The 21427-nt window shown below is 36.2% G+C and overlaps 1 protein-coding gene across 5 annotated transcripts in view; it reads left to right on the top strand.

Annotated features, from left to right (window-relative positions):
* The window catches only part of LOC145695151 (REST corepressor 3-like), a 59783-nt gene that overhangs the window by 26878 nt on the left and 11478 nt on the right, over positions 1 to 21427 (top strand). For 3 of the 5 annotated variants that reach the window (XM_081772092.1, XM_081772090.1, XM_081772091.1), the window contains exons 6-8: positions 6002 to 6070; positions 12298 to 12407; positions 13919 to 14126. In XM_081772092.1, the coding sequence (XP_081628218.1) occupies positions 6002 to 6070; positions 12298 to 12407; positions 13919 to 14126 (387 nt within the window). The remainder of the gene's footprint in view (positions 1 to 6001; positions 6071 to 12297; positions 12408 to 13918; positions 14127 to 21427) is intronic. The other 2 variants (XM_081772094.1, XM_081772093.1) reach the window with 1 other exon arrangement.

The raw sequence follows: 21427 nt of genomic DNA on the forward strand, positions 1-21427 counted from the left end.
ATGTGCTGTAGACATTCCCAGACGCATGTGCGATTCTAATTTCGTTAGGTATTATTCACTCCGCATATATTTATTGCTGAAATATTACTTCACATATCTATCTATCTGTCTATAATATGCAGTCAGAACGTTTTGAATACAAAAAATAGAATTGTCTTACATCCCTTCAAATATGGTATATTGGCATATTCATGAGATTCTGCACAATCACCTTGAAAGTCATCAAGGTTGCAGGCTGTTGGGTAATCCCGTCTGTTGGAACTATAGCAGAAACAGCAAAGTTCTAATACCGCAATGAAAATATGGTGTAGATCGGTGGACAAAAGACTCCGAAAAAGTTCTGTAAAGATGGCCTGCAAAGTTTGGTTTCTTGCCGAGATATGTGCACACAGCTAGACAAAAGTATACGGTATAAGAAAGGTAATTAAATTAAAAATTTTAAACAAAATTCTCAGAACTGTGGAAAAATTTCTCTTATATATTAGTTTAGTCTTTATTATGTATTTCTTTATTCACTTATTTATCTCATTACAACATACTATAAAGGTAACCAAGATAGTTCTGTCGCTTTTTGTGGAGGGCTGTTTTGAATTGGCCCTCACATCGTAAGTTGTATGCGAATGGAGATAAGTCGAAGGTCAGTTGGTGATGTGGGTATATCCAACATACTACCTCGATGTGTCAGTTCAGTTACACCGTGAACTCGCATAAGAACAGAATGAATATTGGACCTCCACAGAGCGTCATAAGGGCATGTATGCTGTACGAGTTCAAACTGGGGTCAAACTCCGCTGCAGCGGGGTGGAAGATATGCCAGGCCTGTGCTGAGGGTGTCGCAACTACGCGGACAGTGCAGAGGTGGTTTAACAAGTTTAAGGAAACACTTGAGGAGTGACGAAACACTCAAAGACGCACCACGCGCCGGAAGACCACGTCCAAAATTAGTCTTTAGGCACCAATTGAGGGGAACAGTGGCCAGACATGTGAGGAACTGGGACTATAATTCAATGTGACTGGAGAAACCATTCGGCAGCACCTGCATCAACTTGGGAAGCACTACAAGCTGAGTCGGTGGGTCCCACTGATGTGACGCCGAGTCAGAAGGCAATGCAAACAGACACGCGTGTTTCTTTGCTGTCTCGTCTGAGGAAGGAGCCATTTCTAGACAGGTTGTTGACATGTGATGAAAAGTGGGTTCTGTACGAAATTCCACGGCGCCGCCGTTATTAATTAGTACCCCATGAATCTGTTCCAAAACAGCTGAAACCAGCACTACACCAGATCATCTTCCTGTGTGTTTGATCGACTGCTCGCGGCATTGTGTATTGGGAACTGCTACCAGCTTGTCAGAGCATCAATTCGATTGTGTACTGTCAGTAGTTGAGCCGTGTTCAAGAAAAAAAAACTCAAAATTCTGGATCGCAAAGGGGTTCTCCTGTTACAGGACAACGCTAAGCCCCACGTGGATAGGATGACCCGGGACACCATTCTATGCCTTGGATGAGAAACACTTGCATCCACCATACTCCCCGGACATTGCACCGTCCGATTATCACCTGTTCCATTCCTTAGACAAACCTTAGAGGGCGCCAGTTCAAATCCCAATTAGAGGTGCAAAATGCATTTGATACCTGCTTCGCTTCATGGCCCACCAAGTTGAACCGCGATGGAATCCATGGACTTCCAGAACGTTGGCAGAAGGTCGTCGATGCTGATGGGGACTATTTTTGATCTTCCAGGTACGTCTTAGGTGATATATCGATATTCGAAGGTGGTGGGTGAAAAAGCGACAGAACTTCCTTGGTTACCATTATATATAGAAAAAGAAGTATATCTAATTTTAGCGAGTCCTGTATTTTGATTTGAGATTTAAAATTTTTGTTCATTACCAAATGTAAAAGAAACACATCTTGCTGAACAGCGGAATCCGAAATCAAATTTTACTTTAATCACTCGTGATTGGTATCCACTTTTAGTACATACGTGGTTTGCTGTTTTTCTAATAAATTTTCAACTTACCAGTTGACGGTATAACTGCAAAGTTTTCTCGTCAATTTTGTAAGGAATTGAAACATTGGAACATCATGACCCAAAATATTTACTTTGAGAAACAATGTACAACTGAGATTAAAGAGTCATAATCAACATACAGGATAAAGCGAAATTGATTTGAGGAACATTCTACGATAAAAGAAAATAGTTCGGTCTATTAAACTGACAACGGACGGCGAATGCGACCAAGTTGTTGCAGTAGTTAGAGGAAAAGAGCAGTGAAGTGAGTACGTTTGATACAATTCATCGCCTTTATACGCCATTTCTTTAATTTGCTTTCTTAAATATTAGTGTAATCAAGTTTTGTACTAATGATAAAACCGCGAAAACCGAAAGAGTACTTAATTAGTTTTGAATACACTATGAACTGTGATCCTATTTTATACTGTTACTAATATGTTAGAGCGTAGTTATGTTGAATTACATAAATGATGTGACACGATCTAATACAGTTTGAAAAGTTTGCATCGAAATTGTTCCTTCTGACACACACCGTAAAATTTGCCTGAACTCACGATGTCTTTTGAAGTTAAATATGTCTTTCTATTTAAAATAAAGCAAAGCTTAATTTTGATTTGAATAATATATCTGCTGAAAGTTGCGTGTATATGTTTGTGATGTTAAAGGGAATATTTTTATTGTAATAATTATTACAATACAGTATTACACTTTTAAATAATAAGTGTAATAATTATACTGTATGGGAAACTGTAATTACTGAATTGCTTTTTGAGATCACGATGGCAAAATAGAGGATTGCGCCTTCTGGGCTTTGTAGTTGACACATACACTCGTCCTTAGATTTTCTTGAGATGTTCTTGCGACTTCTCAGTTAATCTTCCTTGCTATTATTCATATGCATTATCAACCTTTGTCGTTCAGGTTTAATGACATAGGTTTTAGGCACAAAATTTCATTTCATGTTATTTTACCGTCCTGTTTTGATTGTAATACGAAATTTGTAGTGAGGTGCAAATTAAATGAAGAACCAGAATTCACAGTACATTCTTCGTTTAGCTTTGTTGTTGAATGGTGTGTTTTTGAGTAAACATATATATATATTGGGTGTTTCAGATAAAACGTACAGTGCTTGTATATCACAAACGGCGCAAAAAACACAAAAAAACGTGAGATACAAAAATATCAAAGGGCACGCCGAATAAAGCGTTCTGTGTGCCCCATAGTGTGTACTATCGTGTGTCAGATGATACATGGAGATGATGATGGTGTATCAAATGGAATTAAAATTTTCGAGTGACCATCCTAGAGCTCCATGATAGGGGATCATGTTAGGCAAAGATAATCCATTATTTGATGCGCACACTGATATTTTTCTGTCGTAATTTTTGTTTTATTCTTTTATCTCCAGCTGTTTGTAATGTATAAGCACTGAATATTTTATTTGAAATACCCGGTATATATTTATAAATTACATACTAGGAATGACACAAACTACTATCAGCCAATTAAAAAAATAAAAATGAATAAGCTTACGCTAAACGCTTCATCACACGAAAAGGAGTAATTGAGAAAGCGCGGAGCGATGCAATATTTCTCTCTAGTCATATGATAGTATTTGTAACTTGAAATGGAAGAGTTCGTGGCACAACGTAAACTTATGGAACAAGCTGATCCATAAAAATGCAGGCGAAAAGAAATAATTTACTTTACGGTTTATATATATATTGCTCGATATCAAAAATGTAACACCAAGAAGAAGACAAGATAGCACTATTAAAATTGGTAGGCAGAGAGTCCTGATGGTACAAGTAGCAAATGATTAAACTTGTGGCTCTGTGCGGAGCAGAACTGACTACGTTCAATAGCCTGTGGGTCAACCATGTTTGGTCAGAACGGCTGCAACACGGCGAGACATCGAGATGTCTTCTTGGGGTGTGGTACGCCATGCGTCTTCGACATGATGCTAAAGCTCATCAACTATAGCGATTGGAATTCACAAGTATGAGAAAAACATTGTACAACCATTGACCAGAAGTGTTTAATCGGTGAGAGAACGAGGCAACAGGCTGGCAAAAGAAGCAGAGAAAAAATGTATCAAGACAGGAATATGAGGGCCAGCATTGTCCTGCTGGAATGTAGTTCCTGGAAGGACCTGCACTAAAGGGACCCCAAGCGGGTCCAGCACCTTGTCAGTGTACTTTGGCTGGTCAAATGTCCGTCAAAGCATAGAGGCACGAGTGAGTACAGAATGCAGGACGCGTTGGAAAATGCACGCGTCATCCACCCTGGTGCCACGATAACGCTGAAAGCGGTCATCATGATGCTAAAGACGGAAGCAGGATTCATCTGAAAAGATGATATTCTGTCATTCGTCTCTTTGTGCGACATTCGCGATACCATTATAGTGTCTCCCATACCTATGCTGTGCAGTCTGCGGGGAGTCGCAGCAATGGACACCGTGCTGCCCCATTGTGCAGCAGCCTCCAGTGCTTGCGCCAGTGTGCGAGATGTGGCTGTCCGATCCGCCAAAGCCATCCGCACAAGCCATCTGTTCTCTCGGCCTGTGGTGTGGCGCGGTTGTTAGGATCCGGCGTGTCGCTTCGTAGTGTCTTCGTGGAGCTATCGAGTCCATATGCGCAGCACTCTTGCCGCATTTCGTCTTCTAATACAGGTACCAATGTTGCGAAAGTATAAACCACACTTGCGATGCGTCACTATTCGTCCGCGATCAGAGGCCGAAACGTGCTGGACGGACTGCCACATTCGACGACGATGCACCTTTTGACCGTATTCAAGTACACACGTCACACCAACTTTTGTCCACCATTGAACTGTGGCTTTCTGTCCTGCTTTTGCTTGTTGGTACTTGATGACATACGCGGCACCTCTGTTGCTTCATGAGATTGTCGTGCTAATTAATTGTTTATCCTTCCATGCACTACATATTCTTAACTTCCTTGGTATTGAATTTTAATGGCTAACAGTGTATCAAAAGAAGTGGGTAAAACTTAGAATATAGAATAAAAATTTCGTAAATATAAATTATATTTCATAAATGATGCGTATATGTATATAAAATGAAGAGGAGCAAAAAGACACTGCATAGCACTATGCTTTCCACGAACTGCACCTTAAGTCTTAACCGTCTTTTCCCATACAACGCGCAATGTGTTTTTCATATATCCGTTTTGTCTTCTTAATATAAGTTTAATTAATTTTTATTGTCTTTATTATCCATTTTCAATTTATATTTTGTCCTTTTGTTATTTTTTGTATTACCTTTGTTCTTTTTATTTCATATAATTTATGTTACGTTTACTCACATCTTTTTATATATATATATATATATATATATGCTTCCTTTTCATTAATTCTTCTTCCCGTCCTATTGGAACCCATCCAGTGAATTAATTTCCTCTACTAGACCCTCACTTTCAGCTTGACAACACTATAACCATCATATTGTCGCTGCTTAATTGTTGATTTTCCTTTCAAGATATCTTCGTCTATTTTTTTCTTCTAACTGATGAAGTGTTTTGCGAAAGATTTAATTTATTTGTGTTTATATTTGATAGGGTTTTGTCTTGTTCCTGGTAAGTAATTTTTTTCCATACCCGCTTCTGGGTTCCTTTTGTTCCGGTCACATATTTAAATTATTATTGTTATTATTATTATTTGTTGTTGCTAAATCACTAGTCTAAAGTTTGGTTAAATGGGTTGTAATATATTTGGTTAACTATCTACGTCGAATTTTGAAGAAATCAAGTTTTGTGCAGTTAAAACACCAATCGTGAGAATCAAATTGGTTGGATTTAAGAAATAAGGAACAGTACAGAGTAAAAGTATAAAGCCTTATTTTTCTTACGTTCATCTGTTACTTGTTCCGTCGTTTGTAAGAGACATGTAATTTACTTGAGATAATATATGTATATGTTGCTGTTAATTTTGGAGGTAGGGGTTAATTTTCTTGGTTTATGTCTTGTTTAAGAAATGGACCATACACAGAGGTATTCGACGCAAAAGTGGTTCTCCTCCTCGTGTTGTTCAGAGTGAAGAGGTAGGCAGACATTTTGTTTGCAAGTTGTATATGGGGTATATTTGTTTTTGCTTCATCCTTTCCTTAGCTCCATGGTGCTATGCTTGTGGTGTCAGTACTCACATCTGCTTTAGAGACATGCATTTTTTCTCTCTGTAGCTGCACGATATCAAACTCTAGGTTAAAAATCATCCCAAATAATCTCATTCACGAAGTTTATGTTGGGATATGTTGGCAGGTGTTGGACCATGTTACTGGATGTCCATCGGACAATACTACGTCACCCTAGGTGTTTTGTATTAATTTTTGTTATATTATTTGCGAAAATCAGCTAATATTTTGACATTTTTTTCAGTAAATTCTTTAATTTACTCGTAATAACTAATGTCTTAACATATTGCAAATCTGCACTAACGTAATCATAAAAGAATGCGGCAAATCAAATGTAAATTCTATTCATCATGTTATGATGCATGCTGTGTATTGCTGTTTTATTTCTGCTAGAATACTAGATTAGTTTTAAATTTAATTAAACGTATTAAGTATTCATGGTGAAAATTGCATTTTCTTTCATTCATTGCCATATGATTTGTTAATAAAGAAAATTTTCACTTGGATTACATATCGTTTATTCGAGCACTGTATTGTGAAATCTTAAAATTACCATAGAATCCAGCAGTGCAAAAATACACAAACATCATACTAAAACAGTTTTATTATTTTATGCTTACATTAAAGTGGTTGCACTATTAGCGGAAGTTAATGTCATTTTTGAATGAAGTAAGTAAGTACGACAGTTGTAGTATTCTCTGTGTAACATGGAACAAAGTAAAAATATCGTTAAAGGCATTCACTTTTAGAAAACTCGTGCTTAATCATAAAACATTGTGGTACCATCTTTGGATACAGTTTAAATTAGAAGGAAACGTACAATTTGTGTAAAGTGCAATATGCTTTCTGTATTTTCGTCTTTGGTAGGATTGTAGAATTCGAGTGAAATAAAACATTTTGTGATGGCGAAGTAGCACGGGAGTAACCGCATACAGTTATTGATTCACAAGAATGTTTGACGAATGACTAGAAAGAGGTGTTGAAGTGAGAAATATGTTAAATGTGGTGCTGTGGTATTCGTGGTGGTGTTAAATGGGAAACCGAAGGATAGTTCTCCAAAGCTAGAGCTTTTTGAAACGGAACGTGACTTAATGTATGAAATTTTTAAGGATTCAAACGATATAATGTTGGCAGCGATATATTTATGAATAAGTCCTTGCTATATGCTAAAATTTGCGTTGTTTTCTGTTTAAGAGGATTTAACGTTGCATTGCTAAATGTGGTGACTTATTAAGAATTATATTTTGCTTCTCCGTGTACATACCTTTTCAGTTTAGTGTTTCTCAAAGGTGTAGCACGAAAATCTTATTGTCTTGCGAATAAAGGTTAATTGTGCGTACAGTAACAGAGGTTTTTCTGTTAGTTGTATTATCGTTGTTTCACGTTGTCAAATAGTCACACCGTGTCATTGGTATATTTTCGGCAACTTCAGCAACAATGTGTCTTAAACTTTGGTATACATAACGTAGATATTCGGAACTTCTCCAAGGTAATCTTCGAAAATTTTTGTTTTCAGTTATTTAAAACCTGGTTGATGCATGGTTACTAGTATTAATACTCTTCAGCTACTACGGTGAAATGTGTCGTGATTTTTCCTTTGCTACTTACTTTTGATCCTATTGAGGCTTGTTTCAGATGCGCTGTTAGATGACGAAGGTAGATTGTAGTGGATGTATAAATCTGATTGAGTGAAATGCGGGATATATATATATATATATATATATATATATATATACAGGGGTTGGACAAAAAAATAAAAAGTTTGCAAAACTGTGAAAATCATACCTAGTATGGTGTGGGGCCTACTTTTGCGTCCAAAACACATGGAATGGACGCTATGGATCCGACGTGGAATGGACGTATGCAGCTCCTGAATCGTGGTGTGTGGAATTCTGTACCATTGTTCCTCCAACCAGGTCTTTAAGGGATGCTGGTGGAGGGTAATGAGACCGAACACGCCTTTCTAACTCAGACCACAATGAGTCAGTGATGTTCAGATCTAGTGATTGTGGGGCCCAGGGGAAGTGTGATAGCTCCTGGTCATGCTCCTCAAACCATGATTTCACCGTTTTTGCAGGGTGCCAAATCATCTTGGTAGATGCCATCACCATCAGGGAACAATATTTGGGCCATGGGTAGAACCTGGTCCCCCAAAATGGCCTCATACGCCTTAGCATTCATCATTCCATGCAGGGCAATGATGGGACTTGCAGAAAACCACGATATCACTGCCCATACTGTAACAAAACCACCCCCATGCTTTACACTTGGGAGCAGACAGTCTGTATCATAGGTCTGCGACGATGTTCTCCATACTTAAACACGACCGGTTGTTGGAAACAAGATGAAGGTCGATTCATCGGACCACATTACGTGTTTCCACTGCTCATGAGTCCACGCCTTGTGGTCCTTGCACCACTGGATACGCCTCTTCGCATTTACTTCTGTGACCAGGGGTTTGGCGATAGCGTCCCTGCCATGAATTTTCATTTCTTGAAGTTCCCATCGCACTGCTTTCGATGAAACCGGTTTCTGTAGGCCGGAATTGAGTTCAGACGTAATTTTCATTGCAGTGGTCTTCTTTTTAGCTGCTACAATCCGTTTTAATGCCCTCCGGTCCTTATCTGACAGGATTGTCTTTCGACCACTGTTGTGGTTTGCAGACGTCGTTTGCCCATGAATTGTGTATGCCCTCGTGACATTGGACACAATGCCTTTCGATACCCCCACAATGTTCGCCACTGAAGCTCCAACCAGACGGGCACCAACGACCATGCTTCTTTGAAAGTCTGTCAGGTCGCCCATTTTACCGCACCACTTTCACACCATGACACTCACAGGTGAACTGGTTGCTGCTGACGGAAGAGGATGGTCCACATGATACATTGACAACAAAAAATAATCGGCAACCGCAACACGTGTTGTACAGTGGAGAGCCAAACTTACGTGTCTTGTATGAAGCGTATTTAGATTTTCTTGTCTACCCCTGTATATCACAATGTATAAAGTGATGGGTCTACGTATTATGTAGTTTCACAGGCAAAGCATATATATATATATATATATATATATATATATATATATATATATATATATATATATATATATATATACAAAAAAAAAGGTGGGAAAACTAAAAGAATCTGAACATTTGACCACAGATCTAGCAGGAACTCGAATACTGATCAACTGCTTTTCTGGCGCGAGTGCTCAGCATTATGTAAATTCCATTCTCATTGATGTTGCTATTGAAAACACCCAAAAATGGCTGCAAGAAAATAAATTCAGAGATTCAGAAATATTTGAAACATTAAATATTTTGTAACTTCACCTTACAACAAATTTCATTCTCAAAGAAAGAAAAAAAAATATTCAGATAGAAGGCCTAGTTATGGGGGAATCTTCTTTCACTGCTTTCGGCTAGTATAGTATAGATTGAAATCAAAATCCTGAACAAGAATATGTACGTACAGAATAAATAAATAAATAAAAATAAGTACTGAGAACAACGCTGCGTGTTAGTTTTCAGATTAACAGGTATAGAATTTCCTTTAGTATACCTAGAGTAATATAGTAACCATTCCTTGTATTACGCTTCGACGGGTTTCGTTATCGTCGTTATACAAAGTTTGTATTTGTAGAGTCATTTTTACTTTAATGCTAACGATGTCGGATTAGAAAAATCAATAAATATTTCATAATAAGTTTTCCGTAATTTTTTCCGGCAATTTTTTAAAATCAATTTTGATGATTTAATAAATAGATAACTAGTTTTCAGTACGACTGATAATCAACTCCCAAACTGAAAATTAATTTATTCAGATGATTGTTTATTAATTTACGCTAAATCCAAATTGTAAGTTTTTTTTATTATTATTATTTTACTTTGTTTCACTGTTAAAGAGAAGAACTGGAATTCAGACGTTTATGTATGTATGTATCTGTGTTCTTATTGTACTTTTTAACTTAGTCGTAATTTTTTATGGAGCTGGTTGTGATCATCTTTACGCTACGAACTTAAATTATGAAATTTAAAATAATGTGTTCCAATATTGAAAATGACTAATGATAATACTTTCTGCATATGCTTATTTGTAAATTTATTGTCTCTGCAAAGCTTTAATAAATATTAGCGCTTTTCGCGAGAATACTAATCTATCTGTAGCAGTGTTTGTAATCCATCTATAAATCACATTTGTTTTTTTTTTTTTTTTAAAAAAAAACTATGCTGCTTAAATCTGGAGAAAAAGCAGTGGAAAACGACCATAGACAGAGAATTTGAAGTAATTTTATGTTGATTAATAATTTTATGATTTTAAGAATAAAGAAAATCTTCAAAGTTCAAAACAAACATATCTGTGCTTGAAAAAAAAAAGTTTTGATGTTTCCGTATTTTTTTTTTTTTTAATTTCTTAACGAATGACCATTTAATGAGTAGCTTGATCGAAAACTCAGATTATTTTATTTTATTTTAATATTATGATTGAATGAAACAAAGGTAAATATTTTCAAGAATTAAGCTGCAAGGTGTAGTCTTTGTACAGATCTCACAATATATATATATCGTACTTCTTTTTTACAACTTTCGAAATTTTGAGAGAAACGATACAAATCATTAAATTGCTTCGAAATAATACTTTTGGTTATAATTATTTTATTCTGAATTTCTTAATTTACGAGAATCAGTCATAAAAGTTAGTTGCACTACTTAATAAAATAAAACAGGATAGAAATTTTACAATAACCTTATTTGTATCGTAAAGTTCCATTCACAGTCTACTTTTCAGTGTAACTACTTCCGTTAATTAAGCATTTGTCGAGACATGGTATAAGTTTTTCTATACCATCTGCAAAGAAATCCCGTCCAATGCCCGATAACCGTTCTTGGGTTGCAGCTTGCATCTCGTAATCCGAGTGGTATCGTCGCTCTGAAAGTTCATCTTTCATGAGGCCAAACATATGGAAGTCTCACGGTGAAAGGTCTAAGCTATAAGGAAGGTGATGGTCTTCCCTCGCGCTCAGCATCACCAATATCTGTACATCCGTTTTTAAACATGTTGCACCATTTCGCGAAAGCTTGACGTAACATTGCATTTTCATCATGTACTCCATGTAACTGCCGATAAATTTTAGTGCAGTTACACCTTTTCGCCTACAAAAAACGAATTACTGCACACATTTCCAGTTTGGACGCCACTTGCAGCTGTCGAGACATGTTTACGACTGATTATCAGAACACCTCTACTTGTCTCGTGAAAGCCGCTACGTCACACGATACAGCTACGTGCAGTGTTGCCACACAGTTTCATCACAATAGCCTGTGACCGAAAATATTTACGAAGGAGTGCAACTAACTTTCTGACTGGCACACGTACATTTCTTCTAAATGCTGTTTTAAGTGCAAAGTAGTTGGGGAAACTATTTTTAAATATTTTACTTATTGTTTTTTCTGAAGTAATTTATTTAGCCCTTGAGAATAATAAAAGAAAGTACATCAATCCATTTCGAATAAATGTGAATGAATATTAGTGCCAAGAAAGTACAACTGAAATGTTAAATAAGAAGATATGAAAAATGGAAATGACAGACATTTTGAATAAGGAGGGATGGCAGAGAGAAAGTTAGCTCCTTGAAGAAAATCTTTCCAGAAAGAACCGTTCGTAAAATATAGATCTATAGTAGAATTTCTGAAAAGAAATTTTGAGAAACTGCTTCGGTTGATAGCAGATAAAATAAATATTTAAATGCACTTAACGCCTTTCCGATTGGTAATTGTCGAAGTTTAGTATTCTCAAGATGAAGACTTCATTAGTGGAATTTCCTAGTAAAGTGCTGTAGAGCTAAGGAACAGGGACCTACCAGTAGATTCAAGTTACAGTTAATCTCAGCATGGTGTAGATGAGCTAAATTGAAAGGGTAAATGTTTCGTAATATCAAAATTTTGTGTATATATAATGAAATTACCAAAGCTTCGTAAGTTACAAAGGTCACTGAGAATAAAAAGGCGTAATATGGAGTGCGGGGAGGATGAAGTATTGAGAAAATATTTTGGTTACTGTAATTCATTTATGTTTGTATGAAATGTGATTATGTAGAGAATGTTTCTCTTAAGTTCTGTATATTATTTTATATTGCAGAAAGAGGGTGAGGCAACCAAGTCTTCGTGTTCAAATTGTGGTATTAGCTGCACTCATGTTCATCAATCCTCAAAGGGAAATATGTGTAACAGTTGTTTCCAGCATTATAGGTTAGTGTTAGTTCATTCACTTTTTCTGATGCGGTACATTACTGTTGCAGGTTTCTAGAACAAGTTCCGAGTGAAATTATATCTTATTACGAATATCTTATAATTTTAGAACAAAGGTAGCAGATATAGTTGCGATCAAATGTTGGTTACAAGTCTTAAAAGGACCGTAGAGAATAAATTCTATGTATAACATCCAAGAATTATAATTGTTAAGTTGGTAATGTGTTCTGTCATCCTAGTAAAACCACACATTTTCTGTTACTTTGTTGTAATTTCATAAACTTTTGCCCAACCTCTGTGTAGGTGGCCACAATGTTATGGTCTGTCTTTAAACAGCATAATTTTTATCAGAAATACACAACTTTACACAGGCGCAAGGTTTTAATCTATTTGTAAACAATAGAATTTTATAAATGTATCTTTACAAAGGTAAGAAGTTCTGTTTTCCAGTCCATGAGAATATTTGTAGTACACTCAACTTCCACGCACTGCGTGTATTGCCAACCAAACATGACCTCAGTATTGTCGTCAGTTATCCTATGAAGGTAATCCTAAGCAACATTACCTAACACAGTATTGATAACATTCCTCTTTTTTTTTTCTCAGAGTCCGTGGGTTTATTTAGTTGGCCTAGAAAGATAATCATATAACTAGAGATCAGAATTTTCGGCGGAACATTCAGAACAATTGGTGTTCATCCAATTATCTATGAATGAGAAAGGTGATATTGTGCAGGGCTTCGTCTTTCGGGAAGTAATATCATGAGCATTGTCTTAAAGGAAAATCACGGGGTGCACAGCAGCATGTTTACCGAACACTGCTCTTGACATTTCGCAAGAGTACAAATCACATGATCTTTGGTCATGCTGCACTATAACTGTTATCATATCTGGAATTTACATATTCTCCAGATTCATTTCTGGGTGACAATCTTTCCGGTAATATTATTCCTTAGGACGAACGTGTGCAAATAATGTTGAATGGAGTATAAATACTTTCGGTATCGAATACGAGAGCAATGCGTGAGCATCGTTGATTTATTTAATTTTAAAAACAGGAAAGCAGATCTTCAAAATTTGTCCATTTGAACCAGTAAATTTATTCGACGAAAATTTAAATTCCAGGTAAAACTATTAAAGATATGGTCTGCTTCGTCAGGTAATTGATTTATAACTAAAGGGTTTGTGGGTGGATTTCTAATTTCTCAATTTAGGCGGGTCTTATAAGCAACTATGTTTGCTGTGATAGAAGTAAAAAGAATAATATACTTGAAGGAAAGGTTATAGATTGTATAATTAGTATCAAAATAGTAGCAATTTCATCTGATAAACAATAGCAGTATAATAAAGTAAGTTGATGAAATCATTCACATAAATGAGGATGGTTAGAATTTGATAATTAAAAAAAAATCTCCTGTAGCGTCTATCAACAAGTAGTGATATCAAAGACTTTACTGCGCTATGAACACACATTTATTTTGGATTTCTGGATATCTTTGATTTTACTTACAGGCGAACAGGAATGCTTCGACCAACAACTGGGCCAGTAAAACGAGATGGACGGGATAGACATCACATATTGATGAGACACAAACGTAAACCTCCTAGAGGAATGTATATAAATCATGATGATTTAGTTGCCATGGCAACTGGACCTGCTGGTCAAGGAGAGGCTATGCTTAAGGCAATGGATCGGGAAATTGTATCCTTAAAGAGACAAGTAAGTACTGGAGTTGAATGGAAAGTTCGTGACCTCACCATAGGGTAATGCAAACGGGCTATTTTTTCACGCTACATTTTTCCTAGCATTTTTGTAATTGCCTTAACCGTATTGAATAGAAACCTTTCCGGATGATAGGGAATTGCACGGACGCCGTTGATGCATGTGATCTCCAGTTCGATTTTCGGTTGGAGTACATTAAAAAGTGTGAACCTATTACGATGGTTCTATTCTACCTTAAAATGTAGCTCTACATGTGATATATAGGCTCCGAACGCTGGAAACGGACGCGAAACTTCAACATTCAAACTGTTTAATAAATTTCCTTCCTTTATCTGCAAATAAGATTCTACAGCACTAATGACGTCATCTGATGCGAACCGGGTTCAAACAATTGAGCTGAGGGAACACGCACCAGATCTGAAGTACAAGGCTTGAAAGAAGAGAGTTGGAAGTTACAGTCTTGCATTTTAGCTACAGCCATATCTGACGTATGAAGGGAAGCATTATCACCATGGAGCAGAAACACTTTCTTCTTCAAGCTGAGGTTGGTGGCATGGTTCTGTAATCCAGCTCTCATGAAGGCGAGATAGTGTGATGGGGAACGGTGTATACTATAAGGGTTGCTCTTGCATCGTGGTTTGGAGCCCATATTAATCGTAGATTCCATTAGTAATAGATTCATAACTTCGGTTTGCATATGCAAAAACACAAAAACTGATATCACTTTCTTTAGCATTTGCTACCTCTTCTCTTTGAGGACACCGCGGTGGCTCAGTGGTAGAGCGTTCACCTCTGGTGCATGGTCCCGGGTTCAAACCCTGCTCCCGCCAAGTGAACTTTGTGGTGGACAAACACCGTGTGCGTGGGTTTTCTCGGGGTTCTCCCGTTTCCTCCCACTTTCTTCATTCCACCATTTCATTCATTTCTCATAATCACCGTCTCCTCTAGCCTAACCGGCATAATCGTGGGACGTAAAACTCAAAGATTTCATTTCATTTCATTTCTTTGAGGACATTTGGACGATATCCTGGGTTCTGTTCTCAGTGAGAGAGTCGTGAGAAATTGAACACATTAATATAGTTGGGATTGTACCCTAAACTGTAGGTCTAGGTCTTATATCTCTCTGTGCTGAAAAGTACGCGAAACTCAAATCCAGTCCGTTTAGTAGAGAAGCATACTCTGTAACATTTCATCCTTTTGAAGAGTCCCTCCTAACAACTTTCGCTTTCGAAACAAGTAAGTTTTGCTTCACATTGTGAAACTACGATCGACTTCTAAACAATACGCGTCCAATATCGAAACCGGAAGTGGTAAATCGTACTACTCCCGGCTTCGACAGGAAGTTCTTGGGACGATATATATATTTTCGTTATTTTATATAAGAATTCGTTATATTTTACCTTTCTGCGACATTGGAATCTAATATTGAAAGCCGGAAGTGGTTAAAATGTATTACTTTGACTTCAGTAGAGATATAAGAACGTAGATAGAACCTATTCGTAGGTTCATAAATCCATATCCAGAAACCATATCAAAACATCTGTTGATCTATCTCGATGTTTTTACTCTCATATCTGTCTACATATGGATAGATGGACAGAGTCGTACTGTGAGCATTTTCGTATTTATGCATAACATAGTTTGAAAATCTGAAAGTGAGAACTAAAACTCGCCGGTAAATGAAATTTATTATTATTATTGAGGGAGGTGAAAGGAGAAGTGCTTCCATGCGTGGTTTGTCATTTGTACTCAGGTTTTGAATGATGAATCCAAGTTTTATCAGTAGTTACGAGCCACGGTTAAAAACTATCAAGACCCTGTTCAGCAACGTCAATTTTTATTTTGCTAGCCGCACTCTCGATATTTCAGATCAACACACAACTACCTTAAGACCTACCATAATAACACCTTATGCATGCTTCGAAACTCACGAAGGATATGTTAAACGCATTAATGCGAAATCTTAATGATGTCTGGTGTAGTTCTGGTAGCAAATCTTCGATCGTTCGTAATCTTGTCGTGAAGTTCGTCGACTTTCTATTACTTAAAGTGTGTTGTCGTTCTAAAAGGGAGTAATCTTCCAGTTTGAGTTCGTGGCTAAGCGGTTAGCGTACGCGTCTTCGGCGCGGTAAACCCGGATTCGATTCCCGGTGGAAGCACATTGTGGTTCGGATTCCACGTTAATCAGTTGGTCCACGTCTCATATAGCCTCGTTGCTGAAAGGAAACAAAAGTCAAAATCAAATCATCTCTCAGCTTATGGTGCCGTGGTATCCATTTTTTTCATTACAGTGCGTGATGGAGCATTTGTTTCAAATGTAGCTACATTGACGTATTTTTGGTGTGTGTAAAGGATGAAAAATCAGCTCGCTTTTTTTTTTTTTTTTTTTTTTTTTTTTTTTTTTTTTTTTTTTTTTCACTTTTGCTGGACACCTTCATCTCCATCGCTCTAGTAATCGCAACTACAGGCAGGCTAAGTGACAGTATTGATTTTTACCAGGGTGGAAAAAAATCATGATTTTTTTTAAAAAAAATCATTTTTGTTAATTTTTTTATTTAAATCGATTTTTTTGATTTAAATCAAATCTTTCTTCTCGTATAATGCAAGTCGCGAACTGAAGAAAAAGCATTAGGAATTAGTATTAAATGCTAATTATGCCATTAAGTGAAAGTATTGGGGTTGAATTTTGAATTATCCCCAATCGTTAACCTATATCAATCCCAAACAATGTTTCTTAACCCTTTTAAATTATGGCTCGTTTAAACGTAAATTATAGACTTTCAGTCAAGCAGCTACAGCATAATCCCTATTTATCCTAGGACCATGGTACATACATCACTCTCTTTAGAATAGAACAGTTTTTGAAACGGTAATATTCACATTTCCCTATCATGTCCCTGAAGCGGGAAATTTTGAGAGTAATCGGCATTTTTTTTACTTTTTTTTTAAAAAAAATTAATCCCCTCTGGATTCCCCTGTGTTAACGCACAGATCTCAAAATCAACTGGGAAATACTAAGGGGTGTATTGAATGTATGTACCAAATTTCAAGCTTCTATCTTGAGTAGTAAGGGTGAGGAAATTATTTAACAATGAGCTAAGAACATTCCCACGATGACCCGGATGTAATATAAAAATTTCCTCAGACATCCCTATTTATCCTAGGATCATGATTTGTACATTATTCTCTTCAGAATAAAACAAATTTTCAAACGGGTCTCTTCAAATGTCTCCATCATGTATCTGGGGCGGGTAAATCACGAAAAAAGGAATTTTCTGTTAAAATGTCTTTTTTTAAAAAAAAAAATACCTCTGTGAACCCCTCCCCCTGTTTTAAGGCAGAGATCTAAAACAAATCTGAAAAATACTGACGGGTGCACTGAGTAAATGTGCAAAATTTCAGTCTTGTAGGTGCAAAAGTAAGCCCGCGAAAAATAATATTCCCCAAATACCCCAGATTCCCGTATAAAACAGGATCTCAGATAACAGTTTCCTGCGACATGCCTATTTATCCTAGGAGCATAGTACGTATATCATTTTCTTCAGAATAGACCAGCCTTTGAAACGGTACCATTCATATGTCTCCATCTGAGACGGGAAAATCACGAAAAAAGCTATTTTTGTTAAAAATATTGTTTTTTTTAAAAACATTTTTGCCTCTCTGGACCCCGCTGTTTCCACACAGAGATCTGAAAACATCTGAAAATTATTAAGGGGTACACTGAACAAGTGTGCAAAATTTCAGTCTTCTGAATGCAAAATAATAATAATAATACGCATAACAAAAAAATATTTTTTTAAATTTGACGTCATCACACACACTATGCCTCAACGCAGAAAGGCGTGAAAGCATATGTAACGTTTTCTAGAATGCCTTCAGTCTTGAAGAAAACGAAGTAAAAAGCCTTATTGGTACTTTTTTAATCGAATAATGAAGATTCTACCCTATCACCTAAAAATATAATTTAATTTAAATATAATAATTTAATTATATAATTTAAAAGGCTAAGCATTAAGGAAAAAGTACAGCAACGTTCATCAAAATGACACTTTGTTTTCACAAAAGTTACTTATATTTGGCAGGGGCCTATTTTTAAAAACTCAGTACTAGCTTGCAGCATGAAATACATAAATTTCGCCTAAAGTTATAATACAAGAAACAAAAATGGAAAAAGGATAGGACCCCTCTAAATACACCCTATTATCTAGGAACAGACAGACACGCACAAAAAAGAATTTTCGTCTTAAATGTCGATAGTGATTTCCCCGCTGGAATAGTTAACGATCTTAAAACCCAAACCCATTGTTACGAAAAGAAGAAAGCAGGATTGCTCCGTTACCTGTTCAAAACGGGATTTTCCCTAATCATCCTCTGCATGACATTTGTTTTCATACTATACTGTATATTTGAGTCTTATTGTATTATGATTATTAATTTCCATAATCGAAATAACAAAACAGAAACGGGATTATACTTATTTTCACTTTAAATTAATTTATTTCGGAATTCGATTTAAATCAACGATTTTTATTTTAAAAAATCAAGTGATTTAAATCGTGATTTAAATCAGACTGATTTAAATCAATCCACTCTGATTTTTACGGTACATACATACAAAAGACCTGCATATAGTTTTAAATTTTACCTCCCTGCTTCAACTCGTTCATATTAAGGGTAAGAACTTTTAATTTAACGAGGTATGTAGCGAAGTTATATATAAACCAGAGAAAACTGATAAAAGAAGTAAATGTTGAAATACTAAATAACGTATAATGTTATTTTAAATTGTTAAGCAACGTTGTAATTACGTAGATATTGCAGCAAGCTAGAAGAGTGCAATTTAATGTGGCTATATTTCGTTAATGTATTTCTTATTAACGTGCTCTGCGAGACGCATTTTCTCATTTCTAATTTTCTCATTTTCGTGAGCATATTACATGTTTGTATCACAAGTATGAAAAAATTTCGTTTTATATATTGGATTTTTTTCTTTTCTCTTTTGGGGGTGCAGTGGCTCCGTTGTGGAGCGTTCACCTCCGGTGTTTGGAGTTCCTGGTTCGATCCTAGCTCGCGCCGTGTGGACTTTGTGGTGGACAAACACCGTGCTTGTGGGTTTTCTCGGGGTTTTCCCGTTTCCTCCTCCTTTCTTCATTCCACCATTTTATTCATTTCCCATCATCACCGTCTCCTTTAGCCTAACCGGCATAACTGTGGGACGTAAAACTTAAAGATTTCATTTGTTTTCTCTTTTCTAAGAGCATTGAACATTTCAAATTTCCTCAGTTTATGCGAAACAGTAATTACTTTATGTGGAGCTCCAAGCACAGTTTTTAGTGATATCTAAATTATCCCTGTGATTGATGGCCAGTCATATTGAGTAAGATTGTACAAATATCGTAACTGACTGTAATACTGTTAAGAGACTCGGCGCGGTTCTTGCACTTCAAAATAATCTTTTTCCTGTTATGTACAGTTCCCTACTACGATGACTCCAACAATCGATTCAAGTTTTAAAAAAAAAAAAATTATTGTATGAGAAATAGAGAAAACATGCGTCTTTGATCGATTAGAATTTTTAAGATAATATTAATACAAAAATTAGTGTAACTTATGTATTGCGGTAAATGTTTAATCGTGCAAACCTTACACAATACGAATGTCCTTTGTCGCCAGACAGAGTTGACGATTTCGTGATATATCGTTTCCTTAAATTTGTAGTTGGTAGAGCAGATTGTTAAAGGTTTGAGAGATAATAATGAATGTAACAGACGTACTTTAAATGAATATAACAATGTACGTATGATTATTCAGATAAAATGAGTGAAATTGAAAATAAGATTCTCCTCTTAGACATAGAAGGAAGTAATGCAAACTAGGATTTTGAAAAAGATCGTAAAAAGTAATAAATCGCCTATCTCGAATGAAATCTAATGGAAACATAATTAGTCAAAATGTGCAATTTAGGGTCACTGTGTACAAATCCTCAATTGGCTGTTAAAATACTGATACTCACTTGGATAATTCTTGAGACTCGTTGCATCACCAAGTTCAATATGTTTAGTCAAAGTTCATTAGATCTCTAGATGGTAAAAGCACACTGCGATAAATTTTAGCAGTCTAATGAAATTCATTGAGGAGCTTCTACTTGTTGACTGATACTAGACGACTAATCGTATACTGATCAATTCCTAACTGACGTACTGACTGCCTGACTCCGAGATAGGTCCTGCAGTTTCTTTTATAGGTGCCAATAACGTGGAGACGCTTACTTGATTCCCACTTGTCGATAGCCTGTGATTTTCTTCCCTTGGGATTGTGTTGACGTAAGGAGTACACAGTGATAGATTTCCTTTGACTATCAATTGAGAAAAAATCCTTGTCATGGATTTAAGAAACTGAGAAAGTTCCAGATTTAATTGTAAAGAGGTGACGTTTTCTTGCCTTTAAAAGCAAGCCTGCTTTGCATCCAAATATATGGTGCGGATATTGTCACTTGCACAATGCAACAATCACTGTCGGCTTTTATTACAGCTAAATACCGATGGGAGTTGTTACAATTAATCATACATGCTATTTCATTTTTTGATGATGTCAGGACAAAAGTAGAAGATACTATCATTCATTCTCTTCGATATTGTATGCATTACTGCAATACAATTTTGTATGTAAATATAAACGAACCCTTGCGCCAAAATAATTGTATACACGATGTGAGAATTTAAAGGACATAATTTTTATATTCCTGGTCGTTATCTCTTTACTAGGTTAATGTGTGCTGCTACGATGCTGAATACTCACCCATTTTCGGACTGAATCGTAAGTAAGAACAGAAATTCTTCGGTGTGAGACGATTGGAAAAGGTTGTAAAGGGAATAGCTTTCGTCTAAATGTTAGAATCAATTTAAACAAACCAATTCATCGAACCGTATATCCATCAGCGCGTGCATGTGTCACACAACGGTTATCAGCAGACGTTTTGTGGCTGGAAAAAATACATCTACAAACACGTAGTAAGAAAAAGAAGCATTGTAAATACGCACGTGGGAGAAGTCATGTAAAATTACTAGCATTATTAATAAGAAAACTGAACAGTACATACATATCTCAAGTGAGGCATCAAAATTTGAATGTAACTTCTATAATTAATTTCCATAATAATGTGTTTCTATAATTAATTAACACGTTCAGTTAACCTATCTAAATTTCATTTTATATTCTTGCGCGATGTGCTTAATACATCTACCGTACTTTTTAGGTGTAACTACTTTGAATGACTTCCCAAAACAAACTTCGCACGT

This window comes from Thermobia domestica, chromosome 9 (genome assembly GCF_964235325.1).
Source record: "Thermobia domestica chromosome 9, izTheDome1.hap1.1, whole genome shotgun sequence".
Lineage (NCBI taxonomy): Eukaryota > Metazoa > Arthropoda > Insecta > Zygentoma > Lepismatidae > Thermobia > Thermobia domestica.